At 36.4% G+C, this 14987-nt stretch overlaps 1 protein-coding gene across 3 annotated transcripts in view; it reads right to left on the reverse strand.

Annotated features, from left to right (window-relative positions):
• Nucleotides 1-756: 756 nt before the first annotated feature.
• The window catches only part of GPCPD1 (glycerophosphocholine phosphodiesterase 1), a 45999-nt gene continuing 31768 nt past the window's right edge, over nt 757-14987 (reverse strand). For all 3 annotated transcript variants that reach the window (XM_080341588.1, XM_080341589.1, XM_080341587.1), the window contains exons 14-20: nt 14801-14840; nt 13968-14023; nt 12483-12548; nt 10817-10953; nt 9523-9658; nt 9036-9196; nt 757-2515 (exon numbers count right to left, since the gene is read on the reverse strand). In XM_080341588.1, the coding sequence (XP_080197714.1) occupies nt 2311-2515; nt 9036-9196; nt 9523-9658; nt 10817-10953; nt 12483-12548; nt 13968-14023; nt 14801-14840 (801 nt within the window). In that variant the 3' untranslated portion in view covers nt 757-2310. The remainder of the gene's footprint in view (nt 2516-9035; nt 9197-9522; nt 9659-10816; nt 10954-12482; nt 12549-13967; nt 14024-14800; nt 14841-14987) is intronic.

A 14987-nucleotide genomic window follows, 5' to 3' on the forward strand; every position in this document is an offset into this window, starting at 1 on the left:
CAGCATTTCCTTACAACTTTTGGTAGGACATTAGTTGAACATAACTCCCTCTGGCCACTTCCCACAACCCTGCTCTGTGGTTCCCCATATCCCAGCAGCATCACCTTGTCGGCTGTGGCAGAACAGCTGTTGCTGTGGCCAAGCAAGTGACGCAGCAGAAGAGCTTTTTAAAGGTTAGTCAGGTTTGGAGCAAGTTGCTGACACAACTTACTCATAAATAAGGGAGTTGGCAAGAATACATTATAATTGTAATGCTGCTCAAAACTATATTGTAAAATCATCACCACCGTGGGTGTATTTATTTCCACGCCTCACCCCCACAAACAGAATAGGCAAATGCTGTTCTCTAGGCACCCAAAGGTTGGGAAACTAATTTTTAAGGGTGCTAAGTCCTTCTCAGCTTCACATGGTGATTGGTCTGACAGGGTGCTTCAGACAGCCTAACTTTTACACCAAACCACCTTCACACAAAATAGCTGTCATGTACAACAGCTCTGTGGGTACACTACCCAGCAGGTCTGAGCAGCATCGTGTGTAACTCTGACAGGGGTGGCACATCAATGGGCAAAACCCTCCAGACCCATCAAGAGAACCCCACAGGGGTATACAAAGGAGAAAAAATTAAGAATTGATCACACAGATGAGAAATCTGGACTTGCTGTATCAGATAACAGCCACAGGTTCCTGATGTCAAGAATCAGGTTCAGTGCCCCCTCCCTCCCAAAAACACAGCTCACACACACTTCCAAATTTTGGTTTAATTTTTTTTTTCTTTTTAAATAAAAGACAGCTCCGAGATACCTAATCATTACTGCACTGTTTGTGCAGGACAAACAAATTCTAGATACTAAAATGCACAAGGCAAGTTTCAAACTGCTCAGCAGTGCACAGTGCAGGCTCAAGCACTTATTTGCAATGGCTTTACTCTCTGTATAATCAGTTGTATGTAGCAATGACTGTATATAAAGAATATAGTACACACTGTTGTTTTCATTGTCAATTTACAAAAGAAAAAAATATTTTCCATTCTTATTATACATTAACACTTCAGTAGCAAGTTACAGCTGTTGTGTTGGCAGGACCTGCAGCTTCAGGAGGAAGAAGGACATGCATACATATCTTTAAAGAACTCTAGACTATGACTTTATAATAAATTACAGAGGATAGATATGAGCCAACTGAATACCGATTATCTGAGTGCAGTACATTTGTGACTCTTGCTCCAAGGAAAAAAAAATTATCTTGCAAAATACAAACGCTAGTAGCTTGTATTATGCCAATAATACAAACCACGTATAGTATAGCCTTGTCTTCAAATGTTTGTGAATAATAGGCTTGTGGTTTTAGGCAAAGCAGATTGAGTAGTTGACTTAGTCCTTGCACCCTTCACACATAACTAGCACCATAAAGATGCAAGGACCTCAACAAACACCTAAACTTCATGCTTAATAACTAATGCATGCATTTTGTAGAGTTTGTGCAAGATACACATTCTGTTTATTAAGGTTATTGTGCAAAAAACTCTCAACCACTGAAGATGTTTCTGTAATTCTGTTAAAATTTTAGCAACATTTCCAAGTTTAGCAGGTTGTGCAAGACTAATGAAAGAAAAAAAACAACATACATGTGGTTCACCCTTGATTGCAATACAGAGACACTGTACCAATGGATTGGCAAGTCAGAAAATAATGGCAGCTGTCTAAGTGTCCAATGAAGTGGGGAAAAAAAGAGTTAATATGCATTGCAGTTTACTTTAAAATATATAGATATTTTTAAATGGCACGAAGCTTTGTACAACTGGATCTATCAGTGCAAATACATACATGAGGTACCAACGTATTCAGACCAGATGTAATTATATGTATCTTACAAGCACTCTCAATCTCCTGTTGTCAGATACAGGCTGACAAGCTGTAGCATTGAAATAAAATCAAAGTCAAAACAATTTTTCAGCATTGTCAATACCAGATCACCGTAATTTTCCAACAATTGATCTTCTGAGCTTTCACTCCTCTCACTAATTTTTTTATTATTATTTTTAAAAACCTAGTGTTAATACTTAGTTTTGTTTTTCAATATTTGAGAATTGATTATAGAAAAAAGTTAAAACCATGTATGTAAACTGGAATAATATCTATAACTGGCTGAGTATTTTAACGTTGTTTGAAATTTTAACAAGTACTGTCAGGAAGGAGGAACACGGTTATTGCTATTTGGGGATTTAAAATCAAAACAAACAAAGCTGAAAGCATAGACAGAACTATTCCAATGGTGAAGTTAAATAGATACAAACCAGCATTCTGCCTAGAGTCAGTCCTTTTGCATTTGAACACTCTTCAAGTTATCTACAGTGTTCTCTTCTGAGGAAGTATAATGACATTTACATGGAGCTATGGATTTAAAATGGCTAACTGTGGGACACACACAGCTTTTCAACTCTGGTAATTCTTTCTTGAGATGTTCTAGCTGCTCCACCTGGAATATATTTGGTTGTTCAGGATTCGAGTCATATATCCTGGGTAAACAAGAAAAAACACTGATCAGTATAACCTTAGAGTTCACAGAAATGTAAACTAGATGAAGCAACTGGTTTTTTTCCCTACTAGAGTAAAATCAGTTATCAGCAAGTCTATAACACAGTATGTTTGAGGTTAGCACCTTAAGTTTTGCTGTTCATCTTGCAATATAAAATGGTATTCCTTTTATACAATGGTTAATATTTCATTGGATATACTAAAAAAGCGACTCACTGGCATCTACCTCACTCTCTTGACAAATGTGATTTTACAGCTGGCACAAAGCAGTGAAGTAAGAGCAGAGTTCCAGGCTTGACACTTAAAAGCATAAGACATTTCAGAGCTCTGAGATTATTTGAACAGACTGTGACACACTACTTGTACATAATACTGAATGGAGTTTATACTTACTGTTTCAAGAAGTATTTCAGCCCCCCAGTTCAGAACCATTTTTTTAAAATTACCACTACAATATTCAGTGAAGACTGAAAACCAGAAAATCTGACTTTCATTCATACCTTATACAAATTTAACAATCTACACTATTTTAAGTAGTATATAATCTTTTCATTTTCTTGTTTTCACACACATAAACAAAGCTGCAGGATTTCACTTGTCAACATTGTACTAGATTGTCCAAACCCAAAACATGTTTTGAGTTTGACAGTGTAGGTACTTAGCATAACTAAAATACTATTCTTCTAACTCATTATAAAGCAAAAGCAGTCATACTTCTGTAACCTAACTTTGTTACAGCACTTATTGTGATCAGGATACATTCTCACCTCCCAACATGAATTTCTAACATCAGCATGTTATTTATACCCAAAATTTAAATCCTGGCATCCAGTTCCCCTCACTTTTAGCATACAGAGTTTCAGGTATTGCAGGTCTCCAAGTTTGTCTCCTTCAAAATAGAACTTCTGGAATAAATAACCATGGCTTCTGCTTTAGTCTTTTATGAATATTCATACTTTCATTTATGATTCCTCTAAAGAAACTGGTTTGTTTTTCTTTTCTCTTTCATACCATAATTTCAAGATATGTCCAAAAAGGAACATGTCACAACTAAACCAATGGAGTGCTATGTGATACAGTGCCAGGTGCCTTTTTACCCTGGCAAGGCAACTTGTGAACTGTTGGCAAGTCCAAGCCATCAAAAATAACATGCAGCTCAAGAAGTGACACAGTAAATGGAATTCAAATGAGGAAACACTTCTGCAGGAAATATAGATATGGATCATCTTCTTTACAGTAAGATCAAAGACAGTTTCTGTGAAGAAACTCCTAGAAGGATAAATGCTGCACAGTTTTATGGAATATGAAGAGAAGGCACAGCAGTTAAATTACTTGCACAGCACCTATAATCCAATCCAATACAGGCCTAAGATAAGACCCAAAATTGCCTAAAAGAAGCAAAATCAAGGCCCAGCCTGGCCGCTTTCCTTTCAGGATGCAGGTCCAACCTGTGCTTTCTTCCTTTAAGTTAGTTTGCACCTTATAAATTTCTCTATGTATTCAAGAGAAAGCACTGAAATAAGAAGATAATTTTCTATATAGCAACACAACTTAGGAACTGCAAATCTTAAGTCCTTCCTACCAGTTAGATACTAGAAGAGCAAAGGCAAGTCTCTAAGCCCCTTGTTCTAGAACACAGCTAAGCATGTTTCTAAGTAGCTTTTGGTAGGTATTTTATTAGTTCTTTACAAGGGTAAGTGTGAATTCTGTAATTCTTGCTTCATACTTTTCAAATGAGATTTTGGATGAGTTCAACCCTCCAAGCTCCCTTCAGACTGTCCACTGGAACCAGCTTGCTCCAATGCGTATATTGTATTCCTTCTAAACCCAAAGCAGAGAAGACAACTTGAAGCACGGCTTCCTCTGTACCTCAGAATTTCTTGTCCCCATTTTTCATTTGGGTCCGCAAAGGTAAACCAGCAGTTGGCGAAACCAGAGCACAACTCCAGCACTTCTCTTATTAATTATTTCCAACATCACCATCAAAATAAGGAATAAACTCTCATCTCCCCATCCTTCATTCTTCAACAGAACAATTATTTATAAGTAACTATGCACCAAAGATCCAACTTCCTATTAATAAGCAAGCCCTGCAGAAGACTGGGCGATCCTTTAAATATTACTTTTTTAAATCAACACTTTCTGCAAAAGCTTTGCAGGACATTCTGTGGGCGTACAGTGGACACAGAACGCCCATCAGGTGTTTTTGCAGCCTCTGAAAACATATTCAGCAAGTCTCAGTCACAGCTGTTTTTCTTTGCTATTGCTTGGTCCATAAACAAAGACTCGGCAGCATGAAAATACTGTTTTCATACTAAAAAGGTTATCTGAAGCTTTTGATTAAAACTTTTTTTCTTTTTTTAAACATTTCAAGGTAAACTTGAGTTCACTTTGCAATTCACAAAACAGGAAAGATAGACTGTCATTGCATAACATCTTAATTCAATAACTGAGTAGACTGAATTATAAATCAACTAATACTTGTTAACTTCCTCTCTCTATATATATCCATGCTGTTATTTAAGTAGCATTCAGTTTCAAGCAAATAAAATGGCACAGATTTAGACAGATGCTTTTGCCTTTATTGCCAGCTAAAATTGTGTCAGTTTAGAAAGTTACTAACAGAGCACAGAGCTTTTGGCTGGAGTCTGCAAATGCAACATGCAGCCATAAGGAATTGGAGTGTTTAGAGAGGACACAAACACACTGAAGATTCTCATGCAAAAGCTTTCAGCATAAATGTTTGAGGATTACCGGTTTAATATTTTCATGCAGCTGTGTATTACTCAACAAACAGAACTCAGGTCATGTAAAGTGAATTAAAAAAAAGATAATATGCAAGTGTAAGTTAGCACCCACCCCCTCTCCACTTTGGTATTTTAACATAAAGACTGGTGTAAAAATATAAGACCGCATTATCCTTTCTGAGTTAAGTACATTCAAACACAGAAGTACTTCCTGGACTGTTTACACAGCTTATTGAGGAGAAAAAACATCAGTTAAATCATCCCACATCCACATCAAATCCAGAGAATTTCACTACAATGGGTTGAAGTTTCTTCTCTAAATAAAATTTAAATCAAACTAATAAAGCATTTTAAGCATGATATTTAATTTTCTGTGTGAATAAAGGATACCCGGTCATGCATTTAAAGTACTTCTTGAGATCAGAGCCCAACAGCTCTGCTTGGAGGCAGAAGTGGCACCTTTTCCATGGGTTGTCCTTTTAACACAAGTAGTCTGGATATCTTAGATGCTGAGATTAATGATGAACATAGGAAAAAAGAGGAATATTGTCCTGGCAGCTGCATTAGACCATCCGTTCGGTTTAATGACTTTGGGTATGTCTAATAATCTGTAGCCCAAGTGGAGTAAGGACTGGATACAGACCAACAAACCAAACAAAAAAATTATTTTCCCTGCTCCAGTGAGATTATTCTTTTGATAGCATTGGCATTTGTAAACTTCCCAGGTTCAGCCTTGCAGTTTTTCTCCATGCAAAACAAAGTCAGATCCCCTACCTGCAATTTGTTTTGCCCAACACTCGATATCAGCAACTTTTGGTATTCAGGACACAGTTCTTCTGCCATCTTCACAATTGGCTACAATGTTTTGCTCAATTCTACATGGATGATTAAAGTTTGGAAAAAATAGCTTCTAGAAATCATCTCTACCCAGACAGTTCATCATCTCTGACATAATTACCACATGCAATAACAATAACTCAGGGCCATATCCAAGCAACCTAAAATTCACTAAAATTTCTGTATTCACTTCCTAGCTTATTCATGCAAATAACACTTATTAAGATGCTTTAAGTAAAGGTCTAGTAAACAGCAACACAAAACACCAGGCACAGCAATTTTTGATAAATATGTGGACTTGGCCTTAAGTCCAGAAAACAAAAATTCTGCAGAAAGAAGTCATGGAAGAAATAAATCTCGATTCAGTCCTGGAAATATTCTGGAATTTGAAGATGCAGCCATAGCATAAACTGGCTTTACACTAATAAACAGATAACTGCAGTCCCTACACATTTCTAGACCTTGAAATATGCATGTACATCTCTCCCTTTACTTGAGTTCTGCTTCACAGTAGGTTTGAATTTATCTATTTCTAAACTTCAAAATGCACAGAATACAGGTGCTTACACCACCTGTATTTAAACTTTTGACAATTTAAACTCTTGATATTAACTTCATACTCTCAAATTATTTGAAGAACTGCCTGTTTACCAAGCAGCTCCAACTGTGAATGGGAAAACTCGCTGCCAGTTTTCAACATTTCCACATGCTATCCAGGTCTTGGAGGTACCACTCGCATTTCAAAATGTCCAGCTTGAGGTATCTGATGTAACTTTCAGAATGTGTGATGTTCCTTCTAAGGAACCTCTGTTAAGGATAAAGTTAATACTATTCAGACAATTAGTAAATTTTGGAAAATAATTGAGAATTTTAAAGGAATATTCCAATATTTGTTTTGGATTACAGAAAAAAAAAAGTCAATAATGTTTAGAAATTAATGAGCCTGCAACAATTATACTGAAATGAGATAATTGTTTGCTACTCAATTGCAGTTTGTAACTTGAAAAAAGAAAGAAAAAATGTACCACTGAACTACTGTTTTTAAACAGCTTTGGAATTAGGTGTTCCTGTCCTCTCAATGAAGTGGAAAGATGTCAAGAAGATGGAAAAGATACAAAAGGCAGGCAGTGAGAGGAGAGAGGACTAGAGTTAAGAATCTAGATGGTCTAAATAGTGCAGGAAGGTTAAGAACTTTTTTTGTTCAGTTAAATCCAAAAGGGAATTCAGCCTATAAGTAATTCTAATGAATTGGTTAGTCATCATACAGGGAGGTAAAAGGTGTTTTCCTGTCATACTGCAACTTAAAACACACTAAACAGTACAAAAGGGAACATAAAATGATCCTTAGAAGACTTGAAGACTTAACAGAAATGCAATATTATTTAAGTAGTGTTGAGCAATTATCTGAAGTAATAAAAGCAACATAAAGTCAGAAATAAGGCTGTCACTTGCTTTCCTATTTTACCATAGTAGTGCATATCTAGTACATCAGGAGTAATTAGAAATTCTAGTAGACTGGATCAGTAGACATCAGATGAACATATTTCATAAGAACACGTTATGCAGTAGTATTTGATTAAAACACCCCACTTGTCTATTTATTCCTTCACCATGGAACCAAATTTCCTAACAACTCTGTGACTGTACAGTGAAGAGTCAGGGTACCATTTTGTCTGCATGCTAATCCAGAGAGATTTTTCATCTACTAAAGGGGCCTCAATCTTTACTGGTAGGAGAGGTAGAACATGTAGTGCTGCTGGAACAGGAAAGACAATTGAAAGTTTCAATGACTTCAGTCTGAAGCTGATCCCCAATGTCAAAATCTTGCTATTCCTTTTTACCACCAATTAATAGGAGACGTTCTATACAGTACAAGGGAGACCTCTGGAAAACCAGAGAAGCACGGGACCCACCACTCTGGAAGGACTCTCAACAGTAAAGAATAGATTGAAGGGAGTTAACTATTTTTTACACTACAAGCCTAGAACTCTAAGATCAAAAATATTGGATTTCTTGCCTCTAGATACATAAACTTGACTCTCAGTTTTCACTTCATAAAACAGAGCCCTTGACAATTACTTGATTTCCATCCCTTCTTGCCCTCCCCCCCCGCCCAGGTAAGACAATACACAAAGCAATGCCCTTGCTAAAGCAAAATGTTTGAAGCACTTCTATAATTTGACATTTCAGATACACTTAATGCTTTCTCAATTATATATTCTTTGTAATCTATCAGAAATTATAATTTAATACAGCTTCCCAAATTAATCATTATCTTGTAATAATTAATTCCACATCTTTTATGATAACAGATCTAAAACTTTGAGGTTCTGTAAGGAACTAAAATAACACTTTTGTTCAAAGATTTAGCACACTATTCTGATGTCCATCTGTGTGGATGTAATAACTACTTTCTGAAGTGACTGATTTGGCAGTTTGCCCTCAAGCTAATTTTAATAGGAAAAAATGGTGAATTCACAGCTTTGAAACACAACAGAATGCTGGCAAAAAATAAATTAAAATCATTAATTTAAGTAGTCTAAACTGTTCCCATAACTAAATGTAGAAGCTGAAGATTTCAGCTGAACAGTTAAATCCGTTGTCCTCATGTACAAAGTTGAAAAACTACCATCACGAATGTTAACAGCGTGTATGCCATGCACTAATTCTTTAGAACATCAAATTACATTTACATTAACCTCACTAGAAACAAAACTTATTTAGCTTCATATACACAGCTGAAATAGTGTTAGTTTTGTTCTTGAACTGGGTTTATGGGCTTCTTGTACTTACAGTACAAAAGGAAGATATTGTGCACTCAGTCAACCAAAAAGCAATGTGAAAATGTCACAGAAATCAGTGTACAATAGTTTCTCAGCTTTAGTATCATAATTATTTTTAAAACACAATCAAGTACCTGTCATATATTAGCCCATGAACACCATATTCTCTCAGCTTCTTCCTGTTATCAGCATCATTTGCATCATCACCCCATGAAAAAACAACTAGGCCTTTCGATTTGGCCCTTTTAATAAACGACGGATTCCTCAGCAGATCTTCAGAATGCACATTAATTCCCTGAAATACAAAAGACTGATTAAATCCATGTTTCTGAAACACTCTCCCATCAGGTTTATCTTTTGACACTTGCAGCTCCTTACAATTTCACTCATAATTGCATTTTTTATTATTATTGAGTTTACTGATAGCACTATTTTTAAGCACTGTATTAAAAATCCAGTTGAAACAAAGGACATTATTTTGGCAGTTACCAAATGTTAGTATAATTATTTTATGAGATTAGTTGTAATTTTAAGCATTAGTGTCAAAAATGATAAGATTTAGAAGTAGTAATAATTTAGTTTCAGTTTACTGCAGAGTAATACCAGAACTTGTCATCTTACCAGCAAGTTTTCAAACTGTGCAAAAGTAATGGCAATTGGAGTTGTACGAGATCTAAGATCCATAAGTTCTGGATAGAGTTTAGATTCTCCTTGGGTGAGAAATAACACAGGATACTTGTTTTGCTTATGTCGAACCCTGTTAGAAAAACAAGAAGTTTACAATTTGCAAATGTGTTAAAAAGCAGTGAAATTCAATCTTACTGTTTGAGGAGAATTACACTCTTTGCTGTGTATTCTTCTAGTTCCTAGCTGGTGCAATGAGATGGTACTACAGTTCAGTATCAAACTGTGTAACAAACCACTCCAACTCTTCCTTTTGCTATTATTAGAGATTAACATACAGTTTAAGGGAAGCTAGACTTCAGGTTGAACTCAGATCCATATCCTCAAAATGTTTACATAAAATCCTCAAACACCATTCAATTCCATAATTTCCTCTTAAGTGCATGTTAGAGTAAAATGAAGATTCATGGTAGGAATTTCTAACCATGGCTAATATACAACACTTAAACCTTACTGACATATTTTTCAAGTTGGATACCGCTACACTGGTACGAGATCACAACAGATGGAAGCAAAGTTTTGGGATCAGTGTGTTACACACTATCACACACTTGCTTAACCCTTTTATCAGTACCTTAATTTGATTTTATCCCACCCACTTCCCCTTCAATGTTATTTCAACAGTGGAATTTCTCATCACATGAGATTTCCATAAAGCCTTTCATTATCAGTGCTAAATCACTTCTTGAAACAAAGTACTAGAGCATACTGTTAGTTCACGTGTTCATTCCCCAGTTCACCTCCCGTGCTTTTTCTGTGCCCCAATACCTCCTGTATGACATTCCACAAAAGGAAAGCAAACCACTTAACAAGACAAAAAAACAAACCACCACCAAAACAAATACAAGTAATCCAAAGTTCTTTCATTTTCTGTCCTTTTTAAAAGGAAGATATAGTAAAAAAATCTAACAATGATTTTTGTTTGTAAGTTAGGCTTGTGTACCTGTCAAGTATGACTGAAAAAGACTTTGTGATACCAGAAGAAATCTTGACCTTTTTGGTTGTGTCAAGACTGAAGCACTGAGGAAGGCACTTGACAAACGTTCTATTTAATTTTTAGCACAGCTCAGATGGTAAAGTGGTCCCAGTTTAACTCCCAGCTATTTTGGCACCCAAACTTTAGGTCTAATTAAAACAAATGTTATTTGCTTCCCATTAGGTATTCTTATGTCCAAAGTAAATTTTACCCAATTGAAAAAAAAGTAAACACATTATTTATCTATTAACTTACATCGTACAAATATCTGCATTAAAAGAAGAAAATACAATTCTTCTTCTTCCAGCATTGAGCAAAACAGTTTTTAGAATAATATCTAGAAAGAGGTTCATATCAAAGTAAGTTGACAAGTTGCCATCCCACTGTCCATCCTACAAAAAGAAAGCACACGTTTCAGCCATTTAAATTAATGCTTACTAAAATTACTTTAACGAGCAATGGTCTTTCGTTGAACCCGAGCAAAATGAGAATCCAGTTTGCCTGTCTGAATACAGAGGTCACTCCTTCAAGTCCACCAAATCCTAGTTACAGCTCTACAGGACTGTCAGTTTGGGAGGTATGGCCACATTCTAACAGCAATAAGATTCACTGAAAAATTCACTGTCTTCAGGAATAGTGTGGCCAGCAGGACTAGAGAAGTGATTGTGTCACTGTACTTGGTGCTGGTGAGACCTCACCTTCAATCCTGTGTTCAGTTTTGGGCCTCTCATCGTAAGAAGGACATGGAAATACTAGAAAGAGTGCAAGGGCAACAAAGCTGGTGAGCGGTCTGGAGCACAAGTGTGATGAGGAGCAGCTGAGGGAACTGGGGCTGTTCAGCCTGGAGAAAAGGAGGCTGAGGGGAGACCTTATCACTGTCTACAACTACCTGAAAGGAGGTTGTAGCATGGAGGGGGTTGGTCTCTTCTCCCAAGTATCAAGTGACAAGACAAGAGGAAATGGCCTCAAGTTGCACCAGGGGAGGTTTAGACTGGATATTAAGAAAAAATTCTTCACAGAAAGGGTTGTCAGGCATTGGAAAAGGTTGCCCAGGGAAGTGGTGGACTCATCATCCCTGGAGGTGTTTAAAAGGCATTTAGACAAGGTTTTTAGGGACATGGTTTAGTGCTAGAGTTAGGTTATGGTTGGAATCAACTGAAATGATCCTACAATTCTATGAGTCTGTGATTCTCATCCAAGGAGAAAGTTTCTAGGAAGCCTCTTTTAATTTTGAAAACACAAAAGAATTGCATGAAGATCACTACAGATATTTTACATTGCTATTTCTAAATATAAAATGCAACAATAAGATTTGTAGAAACAAATGAGACATCCTTTGTCTAAGAGAACAGCAAGTACCAGGCTCCCTGCTGTTGACCTTTCCCAGAGCATGAGCTTGTCTCCACCTACCACTCTTCCTTGTTTCCACATACCACTCCACCTCCTTTGCTTCTCGAACTCCAGGCTTCCAGTCCTACCCTTGACACTGTTTCCTCCTAGACCGAGCACTAAGCAATCAAGCTGAATTTGCAGTACTGCTGACTAGAAGGAAAACAGTTGCTTGTGTTACTGCACCATGTTGTAGTTGCCCCTGCACCAGACCAGGAGAGTTTGAATTTCTTGTCACTTTTCCCATATATAACACGCCTGACCTGTTGCAATCCATTGACTTTAAAAAGGATATTCCACTAAATCAACTCAACCCTGTAAATAATTTCTATTCTTTTAAGAGTAAGTTTGTTCATTTCCTAAACCAGTGCTATTATACTCCCCATTTTAAACATAGTGGGTTATAATAAAACAAAAGAGCCACATCAAAAAGAAACAAAATTATGCCTTTTTTTGTAGCTCATAAATTGCCAGGTCAAATTACAAGCTTTAGCCATGGGAATGGCAAAGTATCAAAATAAATTGCACTTACCCTTTGTTGACAGATCCATTTTATCTCTATGTTGAACCCAACATCTTCTGAAACAGACTCCAGGACCTGAGAAAATTCATTATGTAGAGATGCCACACCAAAGGAGGATAACTAAGAACTATGAGTGTAATTACTGGGGAATACATTGGAATTTATCACCAATGTAACAACAGAACAAAAAGCTCTGTTTTTCACATTTAACACAAGATACATCTACATCTCTTCCTACTTCAGTTTCTAGTTAGGAAATACTTGAAAATCGATAAAATCATAATGACAAAATTTTGACAAGTTACAAATGTAAGTCAATTCACCTTAATAGGCGTAAGAAATGCCCGTTTGTACTCCTAAAGAAATGGGTTTTTTACTGTTCCAGGAAGTTTTTCTCAATGCAAAAAGTATCTTAAGTAAAATTCCCAAGTATGAAATCCATAAGCTTGCCGTTAGGGTGATGAGATCAAAAGTATGTGACATTCTTGTAAAGAATTAAATGTAAGATGACTTCAAATCAAAAGGTGAAGCTAATAGCTAATGAAATTAAGGAAACATTGGTAGATGATTCTTTAACCCTATAAAGATGACAGGCATAGAAGGGACTAACATACCCTTTCTTATAGGAAGAAAATTAAACTTGCAGAATCAAACCAGGTAGAGGAATGGAACCTCAGTAGTTTAGCCCATTACACAAAGTTCTTTATTTTCTGCAGTTATGCAGTAATCTGATTAGACAGTAAAAAAAAAAACAGAGTAGGGCATATGACCTGTAATTGATAGATATTTCATACATGCTCTGATATAAGCCTATAAATAACTGGATATTAATCATTTCCATAATCCAAATAAAAAGCAATATAATTGTATAAAACAAGACTCTAGAAGACATGTTCATGAGCAGTTCAGACATTAGGAAAAACAGTAAGGGGAAGAAAAAATAGCAATTCTAGGAAAAAAAACCACTGTAAATGGTATCAAACTGTATTTGGTCAACAATTGTCAGATGTTTCTGTGCAAAATAAGCGAACACAAAGCCCCAAGTTGGCAAATAGTCATAAATGGGAACATACTCGAAATTAACTTATGATTTCTTCAGGTCTGCTAGATAGCCAAGAGTGTGTGATGAACTGCCAAAGGCCTTTTTTATTTTTTTTCAAAACTAGTAAACAATTGTTGATGCTTTAAAATGCAGTGCCCAATTGTTAACGAGCTATAAAACTGAGTGTATCCTGAGCTATACAACTTGGGTTCCTGAATTAGGAAGCTGAAGATATGCAAACTGTTACTTTTAAGCATTAAAAAGGCTCCAGTGGCCAACAATAAAGCCTTTAAAGGTCCCTTCCAATCCAAACTATTCTATGATTCTATAACTGACAACAGAGGCCTAAAGCCAAAAATTAATATTCCCTGGACATGTGCAAAGCTGAAAGAGAAATGCATGTTTTCATGTTCCACAATCATCATCTCTATTGCTGTATATTCACTGCTTACTCTCTGCAGAGAAGGAAATGGCTGGGTCTCAGAGTTTTCTTCTTCTTTAAAAGATGCTGAAAAGAAATCCAAAATATCAAATCAAAACATAGCAGCACTGATAAACCGAGCAAGAAAAGTCTGCCTCAAAATCTTAAGGCCTTTAAGAGTAAATAATGGAATCAGGTCTCTCATTTGATTATCTGAGCCTTCTCTCTAACAGTGACATACTCCAGGGATGCTGTTGGCAATTTCTGTTTTGCCAGTGAGAAATTTTGTCAAGCCCCTGTCAAAAGTATTGCCGGAATATTTATCAGAAACAGCTTCTCCCATCCCTCACTGTTTCAGTCACTGAATCACATTCAGTAGAAACAGCCTTGCCTGTCATGGCTTATTATTTATTTAATCTTTTCGCAGACACGTAGGGTGAGGGAGATAACTTTGCCATTTTTCTGTCCCTATAAAGGGGGTGGATTACAGCCAAAACTTTACAGCACCAAGACACCCTACAGCAGTTACCAAAGTTCTTGTTAGCAATTCTGAAGAGCTGCCAAAAAGGTACAGTTAGGGAAGTGTAAGATGGAAACATTAGTGGCAACTGTGATACAAATCTATATTTATCTATAGATTCATCTTCTAACCTCCTGTCCCCTCTTCCCAAGGAAGTAACTCCCGTCCACATATTTACTTCTCAGAAAAGAACTGTACAACATGCACAAAATCAAGTAGCTACACAAGCATTTAGAAACATTCAGGAAGAAGCAAAATGTGATGAGAACAAGTGACTGCAACCACAATATATGTCATTACATAGTAACAAAGAGATCTCAAGACTCTTGCAAACTAGTACATACCATTGTGATCTTTTACTTTCAGGGCAGTCACATGAGCCAGCTGAATGGCGTAAGAAGAGTAAAATTAACAAATACCGCACCCATAGATATCTTGCTATAGGTAAAATATAAGTAATTTTCCTTATAAATTGTTTTAAGTTCAAAGGTTTACAGTGTTAGTAATTTGTAAAAGAATAAAGGAAATCCT

The sequence above is a fragment of the Nesoenas mayeri genome (genome assembly GCF_963082525.1).
Source record: "Nesoenas mayeri genome assembly, chromosome: 3".
NCBI classification, from domain to species: domain Eukaryota; kingdom Metazoa; phylum Chordata; class Aves; order Columbiformes; family Columbidae; genus Nesoenas; species Nesoenas mayeri.